The 27,286-nt window shown below is 58.3% G+C and overlaps 1 protein-coding gene across 1 annotated transcript; it reads left to right on the top strand.

The window, feature by feature from the left end:
• Positions 1-22,262: 22,262 nt before the first annotated feature.
• Positions 22,263-22,910, top strand: LOC126990781 (uncharacterized). The gene has a single exon (XM_050849427.1). It carries the CDS (start codon positions 22,263-22,265, stop codon positions 22,908-22,910), a length of 648 nt encoding a protein of 215 aa, XP_050705384.1.
• The last annotated feature ends 4,376 nt before the right edge of the window (positions 22,911-27,286 follow it).

The raw sequence follows: 27,286 nt of genomic DNA on the forward strand, positions 1-27,286 counted from the left end.
GTTGGAGAGGCCAGTGTTTCTTGTGCAGGGGGCGGGGCCGGCTGATGCGACCTTGAGCGGGACCGTCTGGTCCATGCCGGGCGGGAGGGGTTGTGAGCAGCACGCCATTCCTCCTGCCGCTTGACGCCCTCGTCCACCCGGGTCAGCCGTGAGTGGCAGCGGCGACTCCTTGCATGGTGCTGCTGCTTGCAATTTGGGCAGAGAGCTGGTACCTCCTCCCCGACCTTGTATTTGGCCAGACAGGCCTCGGTCATGTGCGGCCCGGAGCACATTCCGCATACGGCCGGGCGGTTGCAGCGAGAGCGGTGGTGGCCGTACTGCTGACATCTGAAGCAGCGCAGTGGTTCCTTGTTGAAGGGCCGTGTGTAAAACACCCCCCAACTCCCCAGGTCGAGACTGCCTGGGAGGGGGCCTTTCATCGTTACGATTACCTGGCGGGTGTCCAGCCCATCTCGCGTCTGGCACCTGTCCGCTGAGACGACGTCTGGGTGGCGGAGTAGAGCCTTGAGGGGCATAGGCGCAGGGTATGACGTCACCACACCCTTGATGGCGGCGTCTCCCGTCAGCCGCAGCAGGACCGGCTTGCCGTCGACCTCCGTCGTTTCCAGCAGTCGGCGGAGAACCTCTTTGGAGGGAGGCGTTATCAGCACGCTGCCAGACTCCAGGAACCGCATCTGCAGGCGGGTTCCTAGTTGCTGTTCCAGGGCCTCCGCTAGGTCTAGTGCGGAGTCGAACCCCGGTGTCGGAGACACGATAACCTTGGGGCTGGCTGGCGTGGTAGCAGCGAGGCGTAAAGCAGGTGCATCGGGGTGCGAGGCGACACGAAGCGGGGCGGCAGCGGTGGTAGGCGAGTGAGTGGCAGTGGCGAATGTGGACAGCGGTGCGCGCGAGGTACTGGGAGGAGCGGGCGAGCAAGTTGTGGAAGCAGCGGCGGTGAGAGCAGAGAGAGGAGGGCGAGAGCCGTGATTGGCGGGGGGCGAAGGGCCAGAGCCGTGATTGGCGGAGAGCGGAGGAGCGCGGCGTGCGTGGCGGCGCTTGCGCCTGTCACCAACTACCTCCCACTCGTAGTCAGGCGACAGCGGGAGGGGGGCGCAGAAGGCCTCATTCTCACTCATCGGAGTCAGGAGCAGGGCGCTCACGCTTATCCGTAGCGGCGGACATCCTAGCGACGAGACAGCCAGAAGGCTGAACCACAGCTACACACAAAAAAAAGGAAAAATAAAGTGAAAAAACAACTAACCTATGTAGAGCCGGGATAAGCCTACAACAACGGGAGGGCTAAACTCCCCCAACCTCTAGAGGGCTCAGTAGAGCCCCGCTGTTGCCCCTTGCGGGTCTTGGGGGGACCTAACTATCTCTGCTGCCTCCTATAACCACCACTTTATCCTAAGGGGCCCCCTCGTGGCACTGCCCTCTGGGTTCGGCGTCGTACTACAGCAGAGACTACCGGCTGCACACACACTCTAAAGGGCGTTGTAGCAGCCCGACAACCAAGGGCGGACTATCCTGTCCCTAATGGACGGCGTCCCGGGACACAAGGTTGTAGAGTCACGTGGAACGAGTGACAGTGAACAGTGACGCGTATAGCGCGCGAACACTGACACGGTGGCGCTGGGACTGGCAGGAAGCAGAGCAGCTTGATCGCTCGCCCGCGAGAGTTGTTGCTTAGACGGTGGGGAAGAGGTGTTGACGCTGCCAGGTCCAAGAGTCCAATGACCCGCCGCTCGTTCGTTCGTTCGTTCGTTAGGGATTTACCCCCTAAAAAGGAGGAACGGGCCTTTGTCGATTGACGGCCCGTCGCAGGTGGGAACCCGCCGCTGGCGTGCGGCGGGTGTGCGGATGCCTCCGCCGCCGCCACAGCCACGGGTAGAAGCCGGCGAGCAGCGACGGAGGCACGGGCCCCCCGAGCAGGCGCTCAGGAGCAGCCCGTAGCTGAGCCGAGCGAGCAACTCAGCAGTCTATAGGTGGCCCAGAGGCCGGGAGAGTTGCTCGCTCGACGAGTGCTGGCGGTCCACTGATTTGGCGAAGGCTTATCGGGGGGCTCATCTCGGGGGCACACATGTTGTGACGAGTCTCACGAGAGCCTCGTCACTGAGGGCAAAAATAAGCTGTGGTGCAGGCAGCCCTTCCGGGTTGCGGAGGAGATGGCGTGTACCCTCACACTCGAGGAGGTAGTGGAGTAGCGGCTGGACGACCTCCTCCTCGCAGTAAGAGCACTGAACCGGGACCGGGTCGTCGATGTCCAGGAGCGAGGCACACCGGTACCCGAGGCGCAGGCGGTGGAGGCTGGAGGCCACTCGCCTGGGGGCGCCTAATGGGAGCCGACGGCTCCCGGAGCCAGTCGCCGATTCATACCAGTATGCAGACGGTGAGCCGGCCGCCAAGGCCTCTTCAAGGGCCCTGACGAAACCCGCCAAGGTATGGGCCGCCATGTCCCGCTTGAGCAGTGACACGCTCGGGGAAACGGGGCATGTTATGCTGGGTAGCAGGGTGGCTTCGCCGGCAGCGCGGTCAGCAGCTTCGTTACCCACCACGCCTGCACGGCTGGGCAACCAGTTTAGGTGGACCTGACGGCCGGTTCTCCCCAGTTCCTGCAACCGGGCGTGGATGCCCGTGAGGAGGGAGACGTTGTCAGCCATCGAGTCCTGGTACAGCGATCGTATGGCCGGTGTCACACGCCACAGTGTCCTCCCCCGCCTAAATGTCCCCCTTTGTTTACAAACAAAAGGGAGGACATTAAGGCTTACGGTATCGTGTTCCGCCGCGTCCTCAAATTCCTAAATGTCCTCCCATTATTTTCCAGCACGGAAGGGCATATTGTTATATTCTTTCATAGGAAAACATCAGTGAATACATTACAACGCTCTGCTTTGTATAAATGAAGTAAAGGGACAATAAATAGCCTTCATGACAGTGATTCATCAGTAAATTAACGGCAAATAGCCTTTTGCTATAGTAAAAAAAATGTCGATATGCATAGCCTATGAGACCCTTTTTTGTGTGTGTGTGGGGGGGGGGGGGGGGGGGCGACTTGAGCATGCCATGCATATGTTGTTTTTTTTTTTGTTTATATAAGCCCTTTAAGGGAATTTTGTAGTTGATCTAAAAAAAAGTGAGGGTGGTGCTATAAATAGCCCCCAAAGCAGATTGCTTTCTCTTATAATTATGTGGGGTCTACTACATATGACCCTTCTGTATAACAACTCAGGTTATCAGAATTACATTGCGGTACACTGTGCTATGGGTGAGGTTTGATTGTCTACAGGAATCAAGTATCTTGCTGGAAAAATGGCTATTTAAGAATGTAATAGGTCCCAGAGAGCTATCCATTTATATTTTCTTCTCTTCTAAGGACATCATTTGTTATAAGATCCCCCCTGGTACATATTTTCACATAATTCCTCCCCTCCCAAGGGCTCTGAGGAAGTCCTCAGTTCTTCATATAGCATGATTTTGATTCCTTACCTTGGTAACAGGTCTGTGCCCTTCTTCCCCTCCCAAGCGCTCGGAGGAAGACCCCAGTTCATGCTGCAAGATCTTACTTACCTTGGTACACGTTTTTCCCCTTCTTTCCCTCCCAAGGGCTTAAGGAAGACCCCAGTTCTTCATGCTCTCTAGTTATCTAGTTCTTCATGTTACAAGATATTCCTTTGGTAGTCTAACAACCATCCATAATTAATTTAAGGGTCAAAGAAGGCTCCAAAATTTCTTGCATAAATATATATTTGGTAAATTACATATAGTTATTTACACAATTGTGTATTAATTTACTATCTACCTACTACTACTACTACTACTACTACTACTACTACTACTACTACTACTACTTATAATAATAAAAAAGCTACAGATACAGACATACAACACAACAGATAATTAGATGGCCCCCCAAAAAACACTTAACAAAAACATAAAATTTGCCGAACACAAACACATAGCAACCTTCCTCGCAGACAATTTAAGTAACAACATAAACATTTTTTCAAATTCTTTAGGGCATGCAAATATGCTACCAACACTATTATATCAGAGAAAGACAACAATATCACAGTAGTAACCAGCCCACAACACCGTTCCAATTAGTGTGCACCCAAGAACACTACCAGACACCAACCATGCCACACAGCCCCTTCTTCCAACAGCCCCCCTCAACATTACCATTAACAGTATGGGGAGGAGAGGGGGAATCCTGGCATTACAGAAGGACTTGACAAGTAAATTCACTGGGCCCGACAACATCCTTGCCTTCATTCTTAAATCCTTAGCCCCGTCCTCCAGGGACTCCTTGATCCAATATATATCATCCTCATCATTACTTTGACTGGCTTCTGACAAACATCAACCCTTTATTTGAGACAGGTGACTGGACTGACACAGCCAATTATTGCCCCATTTCACTAACACTGATTCCATGTGGAACTTTTGAACACAATACACAAACACATAATGAAATCTGCTTGACACAAACAACATTGTTTCTGACTCACAACATGGCCTTACAACCCAAATGCTCATGTGAATTGTACACACACACTCACACAATAAAGTATCATAGAAATATAATCCTAAGTAAAACTAAGATAATAGAACACAATAGATATGTTAGATACGCTTTCCTCTATGGTACCACATCACTCCATACTCACAGTAGCAAAGATGACTGTTCTGCCCATGTTGTCTAGGGAAGGACAACTGGGTGTATAGCACACGAACAGAGTGCTGGCTGATCTGATCCCTAGCCTGAATAAATGCTTCTTATATAGGCATGACACATACAGACATCACGAGGGTAATACGTCAGGCGTGTGAGTCATACATCAAACTCACACCGAGCTCATACAATAATCTACCTAACCGACATGTGGCTTACACTCGATTTTAATCCTTTGTGTAGCTGTCACGCGGTGACGCAGCTTTGTTTTCATAACATTTTGTTCCGCGGTTGATCGTGTTTTGGCCGCGGTTGATTGTGTTTTGGCTTAGAGAGATAAGCGGGTGCGTTAATGGGCAATTGCAATTGTGTATAGGTTGGTAAATGAACAGTGCGTTTGGGGACAATCATGTGTTGGAGTCCGTGTTGTGCTTTAGCGGTCGATACCGCTGTTGTCATCGGAAAATATTGCCGGAGAAGATGATGACACGAGTGGTGTCGCGGCTCGCGGGGCACCACAAATAGCACAACTTAAAACGACACGAATTAACGTCAACGGCAAAGAAATCGAAACAAGTAAAGACGGAAAACTACTTGGCTTAAACATATCTAATCGTGGATTTATCAGTCACATCACTAAAACTATAAATAAAGGAAAGGGCATCTTGTCGCAGCTGAAAAGGTTTAGAAACCTAACTCCTAAAATAAAAACAACTTTAATTAAAACCATGTTAATACCTGTCATCACTTACCCCTCAATACCACTCTGCATGGCTTCTAATTCTCAAAAAAAGAAAATGCAAACCATCTTAAATAAAGCACTAAGGTTTATTCACTGTAATGAACAAGAACAATTAAATTCATATGACCTACATATAAAATATAACATTACACCCTTAAACATAATTAATTATCATAAAGCACTAAATACCTGGGAAACCATTAGCGTAAGTGAAATGGACCAATATAATACGCTGACAACCCCACACAATACATCACATAACTGGTTCCCTAAATGCAGTAACATAATAACGATGCAACCTCCACAAGCGATAATTACATAATATAAATGATAACTTGCCAAATTACAACAACAAGTCTGTAATAAATACAGAACCAAAGATACTTAGCATACATTAAGTAATGCAACAATGACAACATTATAAAATCTCTGCAGGAATACAGAAATTAAGCTAAATAAGCATGTACATATTTCAATGTAGGTGAGCAGTGCACCAGGCTGTCTTGTTTGCTAGACTTAGATGTGTTTCTCTTGTGAGGGGCTGACTCACCAGTTAAAAAAAAAAAAAAAAAAAAAAGGCACACTCTCGCACGTGAGTCGGACCAATCCCTACAATGAGTCTTTTAGATTAGGGCAGGGTGTCTCTGCGGTTATAATTGCGGCCTCCAACCATCTAGAAATAAGTTTGATACGGGAGAAAAAATAAAAATACATAAAAATTTAATAAAATATAATTAAATAAAAACTTAGTTATATTTAAAAATTAGCAAGGTGGTCAAGCCCACCATCTATCTCCTTCGCACTTTCTTTCCCCCCTTTTCTTATACACCCACTTTTTCTTTTAGCTAGTTATCCTTGTACTTCACCCCCTCTTTAATAAAAATAAAAAAAATAAAAAAAAAGACAACTGTTCTGTTCGTCCGTAGCCATGGCCCGTACCAAGCAGACTGCCAGGAAATCCACCGGTGGCAAGGCAGCTGGCCACCAAGGCCGCTCGCAAGTCGGCCCCTGCCACCGGAGAAGTCAAGAAGCCTCACCGCTACAGGCCCGGGACCGTGGCCCTCCGTGAGATCCGCCGCTACCAGAAGAGCACCGAGCTCCTCATCAGGAAGCTGCCCTTCCAGCGTCTGGTGCGCGAGATCGCCCAGGATTTCAAGACCGATCTCCGCTTCCAGTCCTCTGCCGTCATGGCTCTGCAGGAAGCCTCCGAGGCCTACCTCGTCGGTCTCTTCGAGGACACCAACATCTGCGCCATCCACGCCAAGCGTGTCACCATCATGTCAAAGGACATCCAGCTGGCCCGTCGCATTCGCGGCGAGCGTGCCTAAGCGGGCGTTGCCCGTCTGAGTACTACAATCTGCCCACACTATATCTAGGCCCTTTTCAGGGCCAAAGTCACTTTCCGGGAGAGAGTTTAGACAGACACTGGGGCGGGCAGGGGGGGAGGAGGAGGAGGAGGAGGATCACTGGCTTGTTGCCTTTCCCACATATCCTTCTGCTTCATAATCTCATATCAATTGATTGGGGGGGGGGGGGGGTTGCTTTGATTTATCTCTTAACTTATTTCAACTGGCGGTTGCAAGAGTAGGGAATATGTGGGGACTACATGCAGGCAGGAAGACAGAAATTACCAGAGCAAGTAAATAAATATAAACTGAGGGGCGGAATCACTAACTACTGATGACTGCTGCTATGTAGGCATATATCGCTCATCATGATCCCCTGCAGCTGACAACAAACGACCGAGAGAAGCATTGGCGATTTCAAGCCTTGATCGCTGTTTGGCGAGCACTGGCGGGACTCGGTCCGCTTATTGATGCCACGCATCCCTTGGTGGGTCAGCATAGTGAGTGAGTGAGAGAGAGAGAGAGAGAGAGAGAGAGAGAGAGAGAGAGAGAGAGAGAGAGAGAGAGGGACAAACCGTCTTCGTTCTCTTTCGGGAAATAGTTTGTGGCTCCGATGGAGCCGATTCTTTTCCAGTGCAAGCAAGTTGGTGGGTTGCTTATTTGGAGGAGGTGTACTTGGTGACGGCCTTGGTGCCTTCGGACACGGCGTGCTTGGCCAGCTCACCGGGCAGGAGGAGACGGACGTCCATCTGGATCTCCCGACTGGTGATGGTGGAGCGCTTGTTGTAATGGGCCAGGCGAGAGGCCTCGGCGGCGATGCGCTCGAAGATGTCGTTCACGAAGGAGTTCATGATGGACATGGCCTTGGAGGAGACGCCGGTGTCGGGGTGGACCTGCTTGAGCACCTTGTAGATGTAGATGGAGTAGCTCTCCTTCCTCCTGCGCTTCTTCTTCTTGTCACCCTTGGCGATGGCCTTCTGGGCCTTCTGGGGGGCATGTCTGCTTCTTGGTTCCTAGACGGCGAGCGAATGTTGCCGGGCCGGTTCGGTTCGGTAGGGATTTACCCCCTAAAAAGGGGGAACGGGCCTTTGTCCATGGGGGAACCCGCCGCTGGCATGCGGCGGGTGTGGGGAAGCCTCCGCCGCCGCCACAGCCACGGGTAGAAGCCGCCGAGAAGCGACGGAGGCACGTTCTCTCCGAGCAGGCGCTCAGGAGCAGCCCGTAGCTGAGTCGAGCGAGCAACTCAGCAGTCTATAGGTGGCCCAGAGGCCGGGAGAGTTGCCGCGCTTGCTTTGCTTGCTTGTTTTTATGATTAACCCCTAAGAAGGGTGGAAGGCGCGTGGTAACGCTGGCAACTCCGGGGAGTGAGTAACCCGTAGTCAGGGAGCACTGACACGGTGACTCACAGCCTGGCAGTAGCAGAGCAGCTCAATCGCTCGCCCGCGAGAGCTGTTGCTAGAAGGTGAGGAAGAGGTGCACACGCTGCCAGGTCCGGGAAGCCAATGAGCGAATGAACCTTCCTTCCTTCCTTTAAGATTAACCCCTAAGAAGGGGAACGGGCCTTTGTCGACTACGACGGCCCGTCGCAGTCATGGCAGGGGCTATATATGTGCATACACGGCACGCCGCGCGCACGTGTGCATGTACATAAATACATACACACGCGCACACACACGCCGATGTACGCACATATATAGATAGTTAACACCCCTTCCCACTAAGTGGGTTGGGGCACAGGCGCACCAGGCGTCCTGTAGCTGACTTAAAAACCAATCACGCACATACTCACACACAAACACCCACACATACATACACGCACTCTAACACGCCCACATATACAGAACAGAGAGCCTACCTGGGCGGCTCATATGCCCGCACTAGGGCAGTAAGCGCCCTGTCGTCCAGGGCCCCCACCAAGGCTGGCGCTGAGAGCCCCTCTCGGTTGGGAAGCAGGTTGCGCGTCGCACCGCACTCGAGGAGGTAGTGGAGGAGCGGCTGGAGGACCTCCTCCTCGCAGTAAGGGCAGACGACAAGGGCAGGGTCATCAGGGTGAAGGACTGACGCACATTTGTAGCCGAGACGGAGGCGGCGGATGTTGGATGCCTCCCGTCTCGGCAGGTTTGGCGGTAGCTGGCGGGCGCCGGTGTTAGTGGCCGCCGAGTACCAATACGCGGACGGCGAGCCCGCAGCCAGGGCCTCCTCCAGGTCCCCGACAACCCCAGTAGCAGATCGTGCAGCCATGTCCCTCTTCACTTGGGCCAGGCTTACCACAACAGGCCGCGTGACAGCAGGCAGGAGCGTCGCCTCAGCAGCAGCGCCGTCCGCCGCCTCGTTGCCCGCCACGCCCGAGTGGCTGGGCAACCAGTTAACTTTTACTGGGCGCCCGCTCCTCTCAACTCTGCCAGCCTCGCGAGGATGGAGGTGAGGAGGGACACGTTGTCGCGCGGGGGGTCCTGTAGCAGAGAGCGGATGGCAGGGACTGAATCGCAGTGGATCAAGACAGGGCCCCGACCCCCCTCCACTGCATGATCCAGCGCCCCGACAATGGCTGCCAGCTCAGCCTGGGTGGAGGAACAGCCGTCTGGCAGACGAAATAGAGCAGTGACCCCATAGCAAACAAAAGCAGCGCCGACAGCCCCCGTCTGGTGGTTGACGGAGCCGTCCGTGAAGTACACGGAGGCTCCAGGGTGCGCTGCTTCCCGCTCTCTGCTGTCTGCCTCCCTGGCCAGCTCCAGAGGGGTGAGGAGGGCCTTCCTTTTGGCGAGCGGCCGTATGGTGGCTGTTAAGGGAGGCGGCTCCCACGGGGGGCGGGCAACGTAGGTGGGGTGGGGGGCGATCACAGCCGTCACAAGGGCGTGGGGGAGTCCGCTTCTGCGAATCGTGGCCGCCGCCACAGTCGCCTACGTTCTCTTGCGGAACAGGAGAGAGTCCTGCAGGAGGGCCTGCCCGACGGAGGCGCGGAGCTGCTCCGCCCCCATGCGTCTCAGCAGCGCCGCCAGATGCCCCACTGAGAGTTGGGTGACTCTCGCGGCGACGCTGCACACGCGTGCCTCCGCCCGGAGGCACACGCATTTCGTCCACATGGGGGCGCCAACGATGACGCAGAGGGCGGCGTTCTGAGCTGTCTCCAGCGGCCGAAGCGCCGCCGGACCCACCGTCAGCAGGCACGGCGTCCCGTAATCAATACAGGACCGAACGCCCTGGACGTAGAAAGTCCGCAGGACCCTGTCCCCAGACCCACCCGCTGTTCTGCCAAGGCCCCTCATCACATTAGTGCGCCGCCGTACCTCGTCCCGCACGCGGGCGATGTGCGGGCCAAAGGACAGGCTGGAGTCAACAGTGACCCCGAGGTACTTTTAAGTGTGCACCCACGGCACGGGCGTACCCTCGAGGTCGAAGGGCTCAGGAAGGTGGCCGTGGCGGAAGGCCATGGCCTTTGTCTTAGTCCTGTTGACGACCAGCCCTAGGGCGGCGCACGTCTGAGTCAGCTGGCGAAGGAGCTGGCGGGCGCTGGCCACCTGGTTGGGGCCCCACACCACCAGGGCCACATCGTCCGCATAAGATAGGACTCTGGCGTTTCCGCTCGTCGGAAGTGATGTCAACTTCTCGACGAGCAGATTGAACAGCACGGGGCTCAGGACGCCACCCTGAGGCGTGCCGTTCTCAAAAGTCTCTATCGCGGACGTATGGCCCTGAAATCGGACGGCCGCTCTCCGTCCCTCCAGGTAATGGCCCACCCACGCCAGCAGGCGGCCACGGACGCCCCTTTCAGCTAGAATGGAGAGCATGGCTGGGGCTGAGGCGAGCACAATAGCTTTCTCGAGGTCAATAAATACCACCACCGCTCGTCTCCCCAGGACACCAGAGAGGAGGGTGGAGATGCAGTCCCTGGTGCCCCTGGCCCGGCGGAAGGCAAAGAGGTGGTGATGGAGGGGGCCCATCGCCCACTGAAGGCGCGGAAGCAGGACTCTCTCCATACACTTGCCGAGGCAGCTTAGGAGGGAGATCGGGCGATGTTGGAGCCCGTCTCCACTCTTAGGGATGGGGACGATGGTGGCTAGCTTCCAGGAGGCTGGCAGTGCTCCGAGCTCGAGGGATCTGTTGAAAAGTCCCAGAACCTCCGCCTGCATGTCCGGGCCGGCGTGCGTCAGGAAGGAGTAGGGGATCCTGTTGACCCCGGTGGCGGTGTCCTTCCTGGGGATGGCCCGCTCCAGCTCCCATAGTTCTATAGGCGCGTCAGTGGCATGCGCCTGTAGGCAGGCCTCCCTGAAGGCGACTACTCTCACGGGGTTCGCTTCCCGCAGCAGGTCGCGAGTGTGGGCCGGAAGCCGGGCGGAAGCAGCACGGGAGGAGAAGGTGGTAACAAGCCGCTCCGCCTCTGCCTGGGGCTGTGGGTGTAAAGCTAGGCGCGCAACGGCACCCTCCGCGACGGCCCTCAGCTTCCGCCAAAGGACTGCAGCGGACGTACAGCCGTCAAGTCCCCCGCACCACGCCAGCCAGTGCTCCTCCTGCACCCGGTCGGCGGTTTCCCTGGCGCGACGGACAGCAGCTCGCAGCAAGCCTCGCGTCGCCTCCGTGTTGACTCTCCTGTTAAGCTTACGGGCCTGGTTGACTCGGTGGTTCGCCTCCCTCACCTCCTCGGTATAGTACCACCTGTCACGGTGGACCAGCGCCACAGGCCGGAGGAGGGGGATCGCCTCATCAGCAGCAGCTGTGAAGGTGTCAACCAGGCGCGCGTCCGCCGGCCCGAGGTCGTCGGGCCGGATGGTGGCGGCCAGACGACGGGCGACGGCCCCGCGGAACCGAGGCCAATCAGCCCGGCGCAGGTTCCAGCGAGGAGGCCGCTGTGGTAACACAGGCGGCGGGACAGGGAATGCAACAACGGAGGCGAAATGGTCGCTCGCGAGGTGCGGGTGGAGGGTCCACGTTGCGCCGACTGCAAGTGGCTGCGACACAAAGCTGAGGTCCAGGACGCCACCAGCCATGTGCGTGGGCACCCCGGTGTTGAGGAGCGCAACCCCAGGAACGTCCTCTAAGGCCGAGGCAATGTGGCGCCCTGCGCGGTTCCTCCCCCTACTCCCCCACTTTTCATGGTGGGCGTTGAAGGTACCCCCGATGAAGGTGGGTTCGTCATTAGCCAGGGAGAGGAGTTCAGTGTAGTCGGGCTCGGCCCGCGGCCCGCTGTACACGCAGTAGAACGCGACATACGCGCTCGGCAAGGTCACCTTGACTGCCAATACCTCCACACCGGCACCGCACAGCACGGGGCGATGCACTCGAGAACAGGGAAGTACATCCCTGACCAAGATACAACACCCACGCGCCGCACCGGCGACGGCAGGGAGGTAAAAGGCCCTGTAGCCCTTGAAAGGCACCGACTGGCCCTCCCGAAGGAGCGTCTCCTGTAATAGGATGACGTCAAAGCCGTCGGTGCCGATCGCAGCTCGCAGGAGGTTAACCTTGCCGCGCACGCCGCACACGTTCCACTGCATAACACTCAGCGGTCGGTCGCCGAGGAGGTCCCCGGGGTGATCACAGGGGCCGCCGCGCGCGAGGGGGCCGGCCCCCGGCGCTTCGGGGTCACCATGCCCTTGGGCTGCGGGATGCGGGAGCGGGTTGGAGCCGCCCGCACTGGGATGTGTGAGCGGGGCTTGGCGGTCTGGGCCGCCTGCGCTGGCTGGGCCACCGAGACGGCGGGTGCCACTGCTGCCTGGGAGGGTGCGTCGACCTCCATGCGGGCCTCCGCCGCGGGAGGTGGAGCGTCCTCGCGGGCAGGGGTCTGCACAGTTGGAGGCGCAGCAACTAGAGTTTGCTGCGGGGTGGCGGGAGACGCGACCGGACTGTCGACGGTGGGGAAACACTCCTCCACCGTCGCCTTTGCGATGACTCGCAGCGCCGCCTCGTCCGGTGTGAGCTTTAGGAGGCCGGTTAGCGCCAGAGCAAAGCTCGCCAGCATCCCCTCTAGTGCAGCCCTGGTGACCAGGACATGGCCGGGAGGAGGAACCAGGGGTGCAGCTGGCGCGATCAAGGGGGGGCGCGGCCCGCGGTTCCTCCGACGCCTCACGCGCTGGGGGAGGGCCGGTGGAGGCATTGCGGGAGTGAGCTGCGTGGAGGGGACTGAGGCGGATGCCGGGCGCGGGGGAGGGGCTGGTGTTGAGGTGGAGGCCGGGTGGGTGTGCGTGGCGGGCGGTGGAGGCGGCGTGGCTGGCGGCGGCACAGCCGGAGCAGCGTTGCCGCGAGACGTGGCCGGTGGTGGGAGGGCCGGGAAGTGCTCCCGGGAGGCGAGCGTTGTCTGACCGGGTGGGGCAGGCCGACGCTGGGACCTCCAGCGGGAACGCCCGGTCCACGCCGGCCGAGAGGGGTTGTGTGCCGCACGCCACTCCTCCTGCCGCTGGATTCCCCGGTCCACTAGGTTCAACCGGGAGGGGCAGCGCCGGCTCCACGCGTGGTGATGCTGGCGGCAGTTGGGGCAGAGGGCGGTCACGCTCTCGCCGGCCTTGTATTTCGCAAGGCAGGCCTCCGTCATGTGCTGCCCCGAGCACATGCCGCACACTGCCTGGCGACTGCAGCGGGAGCGATGGTGGCCGTATTGCTGGCAGCGGTAGCAACGGAGGGGCTCGGCGTTGAAGGGGCGCGTGTAGAATACTCCCCAACTCTCCAGGTCCAGCATGCCTGGCAGGGGGCCCCTCACCGAGATGAGGACCTGCCTCGTGGCAAGGTTGTCGCGCGTCATACACCGCTCTGCCGTGACGACGCTCGGGTGTCGGAGAAGAGCCTTGAGAGGCATGGCAACCGGGTAAGTGGTCACCACGCCCTTGGTGGTTGCGTCGCCAATCAGCCGCAATTGCAACGCCCTCCTATGCACCGACGTGGTGTCCATGAGAACACGGAGGGCTTCCTCGGAAGGCGGGGTGACCAGCACGCTGCCGTTTTCCAGGAAGCGCATCTGGAAGCGGAGCCCGAGCTCCTCCTCCAGGGCCTCCGCCAGGTCGAGGGCAGTCTCGAACCCCGGTGTTGGAGGGACGACAACCCTGGGTGTGGCAGGAGATGCAGCAGCGTAGCGGGCAGCAGCCTTCTCGGGGTGCGAGACGGCACCGAGCAGGGTGGAATGGGCAGCGGCGGAAGCAGATGAAGGAACAGCGTTGGAGGCAGTTGAGGTGGCAGCAGTGGGGGCAGTAGCAGTAGAACGGGGGAACGGCGTCGGACGTGAGCCACTGGGCAGGGTGGGGGTAGCAGAGGTGACAAGTGGTGAACGGGAGCGGGGAGGTGAAGGTGGCGGAGGTGGGTGGGAGCGGTGGCTACGGTCACGCACCCGTCCTACTACCACCCAATCCTCATCAGAAGAGTCGGGGAGCGGGATAAGGGCCGCCTCATCACTCTCACTCCCCGACTCAAGGCGTAGCTGCTTATCCGCAGGCGACTCGGAGTCGGAGCTCTCCGAGTCGCTAGCGGGGCGGACACGCTTGTCCGTAGACATCCTAATGACAAGACAGCACAACGGCTGGAACACAGCTACACATTTAACACACACACAAAAAAAAAGGGTAACAAAAACTATCCTACAAAGAGCCGGCTCACCTACGGCAGCGGAGTGAGTAACACGTAGTCAGGGAGCACTGACACGGTGACTCACAGCCTGGCAGTAGCAGAGCAGCTCAATCGCTCGCCCGCGAGAGCTGTTGCTAGAAGGTGGGGAAGAGGTGCACACGCTGCCAGGTCCGGGAAGCCAATGACGGCGAGCGGTTCGGTAGGGATTTACCCCCTAAAAAGGGGGAACGGGCCTTTGTCCATGGACGGCCCGTCGCAGGGGGGAACCCGCCGCTGGCGTGCGGCGGGTGTGGGGAAGCCTCCGCCGCCGCCACAGCCACGGGTAGAAGCCGGCGAGCAGCGACGGAGGCACGGGCCCTCCGAGCAGGCGCTCAGGAGCAGCCCGTAGCTGAGCCGAGCGAGCAACTCAGCAGTCTATAGGTGGCCCAGAGGCCGGGAGAGTTGCTCGCTCGACGAGTGCTGGCGGTCCACTGACGGAGCGTTTTTTTTTCGTGTCTAGGTTTTACCCCCTAAAAAGGGGGAACGGGCCTTTGTCCGTGGACGGCCCGTCGCAGAGGGGAACCCGCCGCGGGCGTGCGGCGGGTGGGGGAACCCTTCCGTCGCCGCCACAGCCACGGGTATAATCCGGGGAGCAGCGACGGAGGAACGGGCCCTCCGAGCTCCAGCTCAGGAGCAGCCCGCTCGTGTGGGCGAGCAATGCAAGCTCGTTGCGGGACGCCTCCGCCGCCGCCACAGCCACGGGTAACAGCCGGCGAGCAGCGACGGAGGCACGGGCTCTCTGGGCAGGCGCCCAGCAGACACCCGTAGCGGTGCACGGGCGAGCAGCCGACCGGTCGACTTGACTGCCGCGGTGGGGCCCTAAGCGAGGATAACCAGGCGGGTCAACCACGCCGCCGCAGAAGGACCCCCCAGCTGCTCGCCCGAGGAGTGCTGGCGTTCCACTCCTGACGGAGCGCCCGGATTCCCCTTTTATGCCGGCGCCGCTTACTCGGGATCGCGGGGACGCGAGGCGGCACGCGCTCCCATTGGCAGGCTCGCATGGCCGTCCCCGCCCTCCGATCCTGCGCTGCACTATATAGGGCGAAAAAGCGACGAGCGGCGGGTATGACCCGAGTCAAAATAAAATGTAGGGGAACCCCTGACAGGGATAAGAAGTTAAAACTGCTAGAGATACTTTTCTCCCATGAGATACAAGTCTCAAGATGCTTCATTGTAAGCGATGGGTACGCAGTACTTCCAAACTCAGAGGCGGATGGAGATAAAATCTTCTTGGGAGAGATCAAAACAGAGCTAGAGGGAAAGGGCTTCAACCCTCTTATGCCTGCAGACCTCAGGGTCAAGAAAAGTGTTATCACCAAGGTAGAGAACGTAATATATGATCATGGAGAAGAAGAAATAAAAAAACAAGCCATAAATATGTATACCAACTAAAAACAACACCAGAAATCAGAAATCTAGAAAACCAATTCAACCTACTACAACATCATGCAGAACATAATGGATGGACTAACGCTAATTACAGGGAATATATAAGAATACGAGCAGAACTAAGAGAAAGATGCAAAGAAAACCATAATAAGAACTGGGATGATAAAATTAGAGAACTAGTGAACTACAGCAAGAACAGTAAGGAATTTTGGAATAAAGTTAATATATTGAAGGGGAAAAATATAATACACACTAACTATATGAAAGATAAGGATGGCAACAAATATTACACAGACAAAAAAAAGTGTACTCTGATGGAGAGAACTTGGAGATATGTTTTCAGAATAACTGACGAAGAAGAAGCTAAATTCGATAGACAACACTCTGATCATATTGACACGTACATTAATATCAACCACCTTAGAGTATCTCCATATCCTACATCTAACATCTGTAGATTAAGTAATGAGAACATCCAGGCAAGTGTTATTACCAAAGAAGAAATTAAAAGCCACGTACAGAAATTTAAAAACAAAGCACCGGGTTCTTCAGGAATTAGTAAAATAATACTACAAAACTGTACAGATTCAGCATTTGAACAATTGAAAATCTCTACAACGCATGTTACTATGCGGGTTATTTTCCCCAGATATTTAAAAGAGCCATTATAAAATTTATACCTAAGAACAACAAGTCTCCCATTCAACCAATAAATTACCGACCCATTTCACTGCTGGAAGTGCCAGGAAAGCTCTATGAAAAAATAATACTAAGAAGACTAAATATTTTTCTATCAGAACATAACATCTTAAAAGATAAACCCCCACCCGCCGCACGCCCGCGGCGGGTTCCCCTCTGCGACGGGCCGTCCACTGTGACAATGGCCCGTTCCCCCTTTTTAGGGGGTAAATCTGAAAAGGAAAAGGAAGGACATTCGCGCAGTGGACCGCCAGCACTCCTCGGGCGAGCGGCCGGGGGGTCCTTCTGCTGCAGCGTGGTTGACCCGCTTGGTCATCCTCGCTTAGGGCCCCACTGCGGCAGTCAAGTTGATCGGTCGGCTGCTCGCCCGTGCCCCGCTACGGGTGTCTGCTGGGCGCCTGCCCAGAGAGCCCGTGCCTCCGTCGCTGCTCGCCGGCTGTTACCCGTGGCTGTGGCGGCGGCGGAGGCGTCCCGCAACGAGCTTGCATTGCTCGCCCACACGAGCGGGCTGCTCCTTGAGCCAGAGCTCGGAGGGCCCGTTCCTCCGTCGCTGCCCCCCGGTTTATACCCGTGGCTGAGGCGGCGACGGAAGGGCTCCCCCACCCGCCGCACGCCCGCGGCGGGTTCCCCTCTGCGACGGGCCGTCCACAGTGACAAAGGCCCGTTCCCCCTTTTTAGGGGGTAAATCTGAAAAGGAAAGGAAGGAAGGGCATTCGCGCAGTGGAACGCCAGCACTCCTCGGGCGAGCAGCTGGGGGGTCCTTCTGCAGCGGCGTGGTTGACCCGCCTGGTTATCCTCGCTTAGGGCCTCGGCGGCGATGCGCTCGAAGATGTCGTTCACGAAGGAGTTCATGATGGACATGGCCTTGGAGGAGACGCCGGTGTCGGGGTGGACCACCGCGGCAGTCAAGTCGACCGGTCGGGTGCTCGCCCGTGCACCGCTACGGGTGTCTGCTGGGCGCCTGCCCAGAGAGCCCGTGCCTCCGTCGCTGCTCGCCGGCTGTTACCCGTGGCTGTGGCGGCGGCGGAGGCGTCCCGCAACGAGCTTGCATTGCTCACCCACACGAGCGGGCTGCTCCTGAGCCAGAGCTCGGAGGGCCCGTTCCTCCGTCGCTGCCCCCTGGCTTATAGTCTTATACCCATGGCTGTGGCGGCGACGGAAGGGCTCCCCCACCCGCCGCACGCCCGCGGCGGGTTCCCCTCTGCGACGGGCCGTCCACGGACAAAGGCCCGTTCCCCCTTTTTAGGGGGTAAATCTGGAAAGAAGAAGAAGAAGGGCATTCGCGCGCAGTGGAACGCCAGCACTCCTCGGGCGAGCAGCTGGGGGGTCCTTCTGCGGCGGCGTGGTTGACCCGCCTGGTTATCCTCGCTTAGGGCCCCACCGCGGCAGTCAAGTTGACCGGTCGGCTGCTCGCCCGTGCACCGCTACGGGTGTCTGCTGGGCGCCTGCCCAGAGAGCCCGTGCCTCCGTCGCTGCTCGCCGGCTGTTACCCGTGGCTGTGGCGGCGGCGGAGGCGTCCCGCAACGAGCTTGCATTGCTCGCCCACACGAGCGGGCTGCTCCTGAGCCAGAGCTCGGAGGGCCCGTTCCTCCGTCGCTGCCCCCTGGCTTATAGTCTTATACCCATGGCTGTGGCGGCGACGGAAGGGCTCCCCCACCCGCCGCACGCCCGCGGCGGGTTCCCCTCTGCGACGGGCCGTCCACGGACAAAGGCCCGTTCCCCCTTTTTAGGGGGTAAATCTGGAAAGAAGAAGAAGAAGGGCATTCGCGCGCAGTGGAACGCCAGCACTCCTCGGGCGAGCAGCTGGGGGGTCCTTCTGCGGCGGCGTGGTTGACCCGCCTGGTTATCCTCGCTTAGGGCCCCACCGCGGCAGTCAAGTTGACCGGTCGGCTGCTCGCCCGTGCACCGCTACGGGTGTCTGCTGGGCGCCTGCCCAGAGAGCCCGTGCCTCCGTCGCTGCTCGCCGGCTGTTACCCGTGGCTGTGGCGGCGGCGGAGGCGTCCCGCAACGAGCTTGCATTGCTCGCCCACACGAGCGGGCTGCTCCTGAGCCAGAGCTCGGAGGGCCCGTTCCTCCGTCGCTGCCCGCCGGCTTCTACCCGTGGCTGTGGCGGCGACGGAAGGGTTCCCGCCGCGGGCGTGCGGCGGGTTCCCGTCTGCGACGGGCCGTCCACGGACAAAGGCCCGTTCCCCCTTTTTAGGGGGTAAATCTGGAGAAGAAGAAGAAGAAGGGCATTCGCGCAGTGGAACGCCAGCACTCCTCGGGCGAGCAGCCGGGTGGCCCTTCTACGGAGGCGAGGTGGACCCGTGGGGTCATCCTCGCTTAGGGCCACCCCTCCGTGGTCAAGTCGACCAGTCGGCTGCTCGCACGTGTCAGCTACGGGTGTCTGCTGGGCGCCTGCCCAGAGAGCCCGTGCCTCCGTCGCTGCTCGCCGGCTCTTACTCGTGGCTGTGGCGGCGGCGGGGGCTTCCCCACACCCGCCGCACGCCAGCAGCGGGCTCCCCCCTGCGACGGGCCGTCGCGCCGACAAAGGCCCGTTCCCCCTTTTTAGGGGGTAAATCCTTGAAAAAAAAAAAGAAAGAAAAAGGGCATTCGCGCTGCCGCTCTGACTACGATAGGACGTCTGCCCCGCTTGCTCCGCTCCTAGTCAGTCTCGCACGCGACGATGTCAGCTGCACTTGTGCATCTGTCAGCCCGGCTTCCCAGCCCGCCACCTCACTCACTGTCCCGCGCTGCACTCCTGCTTCGCGCTGCCGTGTCAGGTTGCACTGTCTTGTGCACCTGTTCACGTGTCGCTTGTTACACGCGACTGTGTGACTGTTGCTTTTCTTTTCTTTTGTTTTTTGTGTGCTTGAGCCATTAGACCCTGGTGTGGTACGAAGCCGAACCCCGAGGGCATTGCCACGAGGGGGCCCCCTAGGATAAGGGGATGGTCATAGGAAGCACCAGGGTTCTTGTTAGGTCCCCCAAGACCCATTAGGGGCAACAGCAGTGCTTACCTTTAGAGGGTGGGTTTGCTGTAGCCCCCTGCTGTTGTAGGCTAGCGGCTCTTTGTTAGGCTAGTTATGTTTTTGTACTTTTTTTTTTTTTTATATGTCTAGCTGTGGTTCAGCCTTCGGGCTGTCTCGTTGTTAGGATGCCATCTGACAAACGTGACCGCCCTGTCAGCGACTCGGAAGTCTCCGACTCCGGATCGCCCTTGGATAAACAGCTCCGCCTTGAGTCTGAGAGCGAGTGCGATGAGACGACCCTTGACCCGCTTCCCCCCTCGTCTGATGATGAGTGGGTGGTGGTGGAGGGGAGACGTCGACGCCGCTTTCGGCTGACTTCCGCTGCTCGACCCTCTGCTTCGTCCACCGCTACCGCTGCTACCATGACCGCCACCGCTGCTGCCACGCCCGCTTCCTCTGACTCCTCGGCTGCCTCTTTGTTCCACGGTGAGCGCCAGGCGCCCCCACACCGCGCCGCTACCTCTGCTGCCTCTGCCTCGCCCGGCACCGCTTCTATCTCCAACGCCTCTCCTGCTGCTTCCCTCCCTGCCACGCCCGGCATTGCTCCTCCATCACACCCCGAGTCTGCTGCTTCCGGCCCTTCGACCCCCAAAGTCCTGGTTCCTCCGACGGCGGGGTTCGATACGGCTCTCGACCTTGCCGAGGCCCTAGAGGAGCAGCTTGGCACCCGCTTGCAGCTCCGTTTTTTAGAGTCGGGGAGCGTGCTTGCCACCCCGCCGTCGGAAGCCGTGTTCCACTCCCTCCTGGCCGTTACCTCGGTCCAGCGCAAGCCTGTCGACCTGCGACAGGTTGGCGAGGCCACCACCAAGGGCGTGGTGACTTAGTATCCCGTGGCAATGCCCCTGAAATCCCTCCTTCGCCACCCAGACGTCCTCACTGCAGACAGGTGCCTGACACGGGACGGTCTCGCCACCAGACAGGTGATGATCACCCTGAAGGGGCCACTCCCGGGCTCCCTCGACCTGGGGAGCTGGGGGGTATTCTACACCCGCCCCTTCAACAAGGAGCCTCTCAGATGCTACCGCTGCCAACAATTCGGGCACCACCGCTCCCGATGCAACCGCCCCGCTGTGTACGGCATGTGCTCCGGGCCGCACATGACATTGGGGTGCCTGGAAAAATACAAGGCCGGGGAGGAGGTGCAGGCAGCCTGTCCGAACTGCAAGCTGCACCACCACGCCTGGAGCCGCCGCTGCCCCACACGGAGGACTATAGTCGAGCGCGGCATCCAGAGGCAGGTGGAATGGCAGGCCGCCCACAACCCGTCTCGCCCTGCTTGGACCCGACAGTCCCGCTCCCGCCCCCGCAACGTGCAAGCCCCTTCTGCTCCAGCAACGCTCGCCTCCGAGGAAAACTTCCCCAGCCTCCTTCCGCCGCGCGCCACCCGAGCCACTACCCCGATCCCGGCGGCACCACCTGCCCCGCACCCTCGTGCGGACGCCGTCAAACCCTCCACCTAATGTGACGCCGATTTTTAAAAAGGGGGACAGGTCAGTTGCTTCAAACTATCGCCCAATTAGCTTAACATCGGTTATAGGGAAGATGCTGGAGTCCATAATAGCCAGGAACATTCGGGAGAAACATAGCTTAATTCACTACCCGCATCAAGGGTTAACAATAGGTAGTTCATGCCTCACGAATCTGTTGGCGTTCTACAATAAAGTTTGTGAGGCCGTTGAGAGATGAAAATTGATTTTAGTAAAGCGTTTGACAAAGTTCCTCACCAACGACTGTTGCTTAAATTACAGGCTCACGGAGTAGAGGGTAAAGTTTTGAACTGGGTCAAGGCGTGGCTTAGCAATAGGAAGCAAAGAGTGCAAATCAATGGTAAAAGATCTGACTGGGGATGTGTTACGAGTGGGGTCCCACAAGGTTCGGTATTAGGTCCACTTTTGTTTATTATTTATATCAATGACTTAGACACAGGAATTAGTAGTGATGTTAGTAAATTTGCAGATGATACCAAGATCGGTAGAGTAATTGAGTCGGATCAGGACGCTAGTATTCTCCAAGGTGAACTCAACAGATTATATGACTGGGCGGATAAATGGCAGATGGAGTTCAATGTAGGGAAGTGCAGTATTCTGAGTGTAGGTAGGAACAACCCTCACATAAATATTGCTTAAATGACACTCTCATAAGTAGGTCTGGGTGCGAGAGGGATTTAGGGGTCTTAGTGAGCTCTGATCTCCGTCCAAGGGCACAATGCATTCAAGCTAGAAATCGAGCTAATAGGGTACTGGGATTTATTTCAAGGAGCGTAAGCAACAGAAGCCCCGAAGTCTTCCTCAAACTATATTTAGCATTAGTTAGACCTCATCTTGACTAGGCGGTTCAGTTCTGGTCACCCTACTATAGAATGGATATCAAAAGGGTAGAATCGGTGCAGAGGAGGATGACTAAGATGATTCAGGGTTGAGAAACTTGCCATACGAGGAAAGACTCAAACAGTTAAACTTGCATTCTCTAGAAAGGCGAAGGGTGCGTGGAGACATGATCGAGGTTTATAAATGGATGAAGGGCTTTAATAAGGGAGACATTCATAAGGTTTTGTTGGTAAGAGAACCGGGTAGGACACGAAGTAATGGGTTTAAACTGGATAAATTCAGATTCAACATGGACATAGGCAAAAATTGGTTTACTAATAGGGTGGTGGATGAGTGGAATAGGCTTAGCAGTCATGTGTGGTGAATACAATTGTCACATTCAAAAATAGACTAGATAAATTCATGGACAGCGATATTAGGTGGGGTTAGATACACGGGAGCTTAGGGTCAAAGGAGCTGCCTCGTACAGGCCTACCGGCCTCTTGCAGACTCCTGCGTTCTTATGTTCTTATGTTCTTAACTCCTGCCTCACAGCCCCCTCCTGCCTCCACCTCGGGCCCTCCGCAGGGGCAACACCGTGCTCCCACACCGCCACCCCCGCCCAAAGCACAGCGCAAACACCGACGACGCAGCTGTCAGTCCTCGCTACGTCCGCAGGCTCCACCCCCAGGGTCAGTGCTCGTCACCAAGGACGCGCTGGAGGGCATGCTCACAAGCTTTGCCTTGGCCCTCACAACTCTACTACAGATGACGCCGGACAAGGCAGCGATAGCGGTAATTGCGAGGGCGACCATGGCGGAGCACTTTCCGACAACTGCAGCTCCAGCACCGACAGCGCCTCAGGAAATCCGGAGCCCCGTCTCTCTTCCCGCCGAGCCCATGCCGACCGTTCTCCCCCTCCCTCACCAGGAGGCTGTGATGGACACAGACGCACCCGAGGCTCCCGCCACCCAGAGCTCACCACCGGGTCAGCCAGCAGTCACCTTCGCCAACGGCCACTCCCCAACACGGTCGCACGTCCCGGTCCGCACAGTCCCGCCGCGCTCCCGCATCCCACAGCCCAAGCGGAAGGTGGAGCAGAGGCGCCGCGGCCCTGCGCCCACCCTCGCGACGGCCCCCGTGTCCACCCCGGCGGCGTCCGCGAGGGGCGGCCGCTGAGCGTCCTCCAGTGGAACGTCTGTGGCGTGCGGAGGAAGGTCCACCTCCTGCGGGCTGCGCTCGGCACCGGCGGCTTCGATGTCGTCCTCCTGCAGGAGACACTCCTGGGTGAGGGCCAGTCGGTGCGGTTTAAGGGCTACAGAGCCTTCTACCTCCCTGCCATTGCCGGTGCGGCGCGTGGGTGTGGCATTCTAGTCAGGGATGCGCTTCCCTGCACTAGGGTGACTCATCCCGTGCCATGCGGTGACGGCGTGGAGGTGCTGGCAGTACGGGTGGCCTTGCCGAGCGCGACCATGGAAATTTACTGTGTTTACAGTGGCCAGGCTGCGGTTGCAGGCTTCACCGAGCTTTTCTCACTCGCCGCCGATAAGCCCACCTTCATCGGCGGCGACTTTAACGCCCACCACGAGAGGTGGGGGAGCCGCCAGAACAACCGAGTCGGCCGCCACATCGCAGCAACGTTGGCGGACCTGCCAACTGTCACGGTGCTCAACACGGGGGAGCCCACTCACGTCCGCGGGGGGGTGCTGGACCTCTCCCTTGTGTCACAGCCTCTTGCTGTCGGCGCGACGTGGGCCCTGCATGACAGCCTGGCCAGTGACCACTTTGTCACTATCACCACCCTACCTGTGGCCCCGCCTGTGCCTCCGCAGCGGCCGGCACGCTGGAATCTGAGCAGGGCTGACTGGCCTAGGTTCCGCGCGGCGGTTGCCCGTCATCTGGCGACCACCGACAGGCCTGAAGATTTTGAGGGGGCGGCGGACCGCCTGATTGAGATGTTCCGCAGTGCAGCTGACGAGGCCATCCCCACCACCAGACCTGCGAAGCGGAACTATAAGGACCGGTGGTACTACAATGCGGATATAAAAGAGGCCAACCACCGCGTCAATCAGGCGCGTAAACTCAACAGGCGTCACAACACCGACGCCACGAGGGGCCTCCTCCGGGCGGCCATCCGCCAGGCTAAGGTGACTGCTGAGAGGGTGCAAGAAGAGCACTGGCTATCCTGGTGCGACACCATTGACGCTGGTGTCTCCACTGCCGTGCTCTGGCGGAAGCTCCGAGCGGTTGCACGATGGACCATGCCTAGGCCACCGCTTCACCCGCAGCCTCAAGTCGAGGCCGGGAGACTGCTTACCACCTTTGTTTCCCGGGCCTCGTCTGCCAGGCTGCCTCCGGCCACCAGGGAGCTACAGAGGGAAGCCTACGCTGCCAGGATCGAGACATTCACGGCAGCTTGTAGGGAGGACCACGCTGCCGACGCCCCCATCCGTGTGGAGGAGCTTGTGCGAGCCATCCCCAGGAAAGACACTGCCCCTGGAGAGGATGCCATACCATACACGTTCCTTCGGAACGCTGGGACGGAGATGCAGGATGAAATAACAACTCTTTTCAACAAGTCATATACTCTCGGTGCCCTTCCCGCAGCGTGGAAAACAGCCACCATTGTCCCTATCCCCAAGGGCGTAGATGACCAACACCGCCCCATCTCCCTTCTCAGCTGCCTGGGGAAGACGATGGAAAGGGTCATCCTCTCTCGCCTCCTCTGGACCATGGGCCCTCTGCACCACCATCTGTTTGCCTTCCGGCAAGGCAGGGGGACACGGGACTGCGTCTCTACCCTCCTTTCAACCATCCTCGACAGGGCGGCGGTAGTCGTGTTCCTCGACCTAGAAAAAGCCTTTGAGCTGGCATCGGCGCCTGCCATTCTCTCGATCCTGGCGGAGAAAGGTGTCCGGGGCCGCCTTTTAGCCTGGATAGGGCACTACCTCATGGGTCGACAGGCCGCAGTGCGGTATCAGGGATGTACTTCTGCTGTTGAGAACCTGGAGAACGGTACGCCACAGGGTGGAGTGCTGAGCCCCGTTCTCTTTAACCTGCTAGTCGAGAAACTGGCGGCCCTCCCGACCAGCAGGTATTGCAAAGTGCTGTGCTATGCTGATGACGTGGCCATGGTGGCTACGGGACCAAATCCTGTGGCCAGCGCTCGCCTACTCCTCCGCCGCCTCGCAGAGGCTTGTGCTTCCCTCGGCCTCGTCGTCAACAGGGAAAAGACCAAGGCAATGCTGTTCCGGCAGAGGCGTCCCCCCGAGCCTCTCCTGCTTGGCGGCGAGCCGTTACCGTGGGTGTCCTCATATAAGTACCTGGGTATGACCGTCGACTCAAGGCTGTCGTTTGTGCCTTACATCGCCTCTCTCAGTGCGAGGGTGAAGAGCCGCACCAACATCATGCGCGTCCTGGCACGGACGGAGGGCGGTGCGAGCGGCAGGGTGCTAAGGCGCTTTTATGTCCAGGCGGTGCGGTCCTGTGTGGACTATGGGTCGCCATGCCTCCTCACCGTTAGCACCGCTGCACTCGAGCCGCTAGAGATGGCCCAGAACGCGGCACTCCGCCACATTCTCGGGGCCCCGCGCTGGACAAAATGCGTGTGCCTCAGAGCGGAGGCCCGATTGCCCTCCATCTCCACCAGGGTCAACCAGCTTTCCATCAGCCACCTTATTAAACTGCTCCGCCTCAGGGGGTCTGAGTAACTCCGTGACTCCGTGGGGCAGGTCCTCCTACAAGACCCACACCTTTTCCGACGGAGGATGTGGGCGGCGGTAGCAGCCGCTAAGCTAAGGCCACATGCCCTGGCGCGTGCCTCCATCGCGATGCCTGACGCGCCCCACCCGGAATATGTGGCTCCACCGCCTTGGGCTCTCCGGCCCTTCACCGCCACCATCAAGCCCCTGCCATCAAAAAAGGCATTTTTTGGCTGTGGAGAGGCTGGCACGGGAGGCCGCAGCAAGGGTGGAGGATGTTTCGCACCTTCGGGCTGCTCATTACTACACCGACGGCTCTGTCGACCACCACACAGGGGCCGTCGGTGCCGCGTTTGTCACGGCGGGGCACACAGAGCTAATTCCGGTGTCTGATGGCTCATCATCGACACAGGCGGAGCTTGTTGCCATCAGCTGGGCCCTGAAACACGCTGAGGAGGAGGGCGTGGGGGCTGTCGTCCTCCACTGCGACTCGGTGTCGGCCATCCAGTCCCTCCTAGCCGAACCCGCTACCGACAACATCTCCCTACTAACCAGCATCCACGCCCGGATGCAAGGAATGCAGAGGGAGGGGCGGGTCATTCGCTTCAACTGGGTGCCCAGCCATGCCGGAGTTCCAGGAAATGAGGCTGCGGACCGTGCTGCTGCGGAGGCCACCCTGCTCCCTGTGGTTAGGCACAGGCTATCACCCAGCGGCTCCCAAGTCAAACGGGGCGCAGCTATGCACGCCTCAGCCGAGAGAAGGAGGGATCTGGAGGAGGCAGTGGCTGCGGGCTCGCCATCAGCGGATTGGTATTCCGCAGCCACTGCCATTGGTCAACGAGCAATACCGATGCCCCTCCCACGACGGACGGAGACCAGCCTCCGCCGCCTGCGTCTTGGATACAAGTGTTTCTCTACACTTGATCCTGAAGATCCAGTACCAGTCGACTGCTCGCACTGTGGGGAAGAGGTTCTCCAACCACTCCTCCACTACCTCCTCGAGTGTGAATGCACTCAGCAATTCCTTCCCAACCCGGAGGGGTTGCCTGCCCCTAGCCTTATCGGGTACCTGAGTGACGACCAGCTGCTGCGCCTCGTTGAGGAGTGTGCCCCGCCCCGATAGAGAACTGTCTGTTCACCGCTTCCAGCTACAGGCCGTCTCTCGAGACAAAGGCCTGTTTCCCCTTGTGAGGGATAAATCTTAAACAACAACAACAACGAGCGGCCGGTATTCGCTCTCCGAGCCCACAGCAGAAGCGCAAGTCCACGCCCCCACCACTCACTGTCGACATGTCTGGACGCGGCAAGGGAGGAAAGGTGAAGGGGAAGTCAAAGTCCCGCTCCAGCCGTGCCGGCCTGCAGTTCCCCGTGGGCAGGATCCACCGTCTCCTGAGGAAGGGCAACTATGCCGAGCGCGTGAGCGCCGGCGCCCCCGTGCACCTGGCGGCCGTCATGGAGTACCTGGCCGCCGAGGTGCTCGAGCTGGCCGGCAACGCGGCCCGCGACAACAAGAAGACCCGCATCATCCCCCGCCACCTGCAGCTGGCCATCCGCAACGATGAGGAGCTGAACAAGCTCCTCTCCGGCGTCACCATTGCCCAGGGAGGTGTGCTGCCTAACATCCAGGCGGTGCTCCTGCCCAAGAAGACCGAGAAGTAATCGCCCTCGGCCTTTCAGGGACGACAACAGTACCTTTTAATCCGGCTCCCCTTGGGAGCCACACCCTTTTCCAAAAAGAGAGTTCTGGACACCCCCTCAAGTACATAGTGCCATTCCTAGGTTAATTACTAGGAAGAAGACCCTCAGTAAAGACAACAACAACCATTAACAACCCCCGAGTCTGGCAGGCTTCCC

Source organism: Eriocheir sinensis, unplaced genomic scaffold (assembly GCF_024679095.1).
Source record: "Eriocheir sinensis breed Jianghai 21 unplaced genomic scaffold, ASM2467909v1 Scaffold20, whole genome shotgun sequence".
Taxonomy (NCBI): Eukaryota; Metazoa; Arthropoda; class Malacostraca; order Decapoda; family Varunidae; genus Eriocheir; species Eriocheir sinensis.

What these genes read in the sequence shown, in the direction of transcription:
- LOC126990781 (XM_050849427.1), top strand. Translation starts at nt 22,263, where the DNA reads ATGTTCTTAACTCCTGCCTCACAGCCCCCTCCTGCCTCCACCTCGGGC.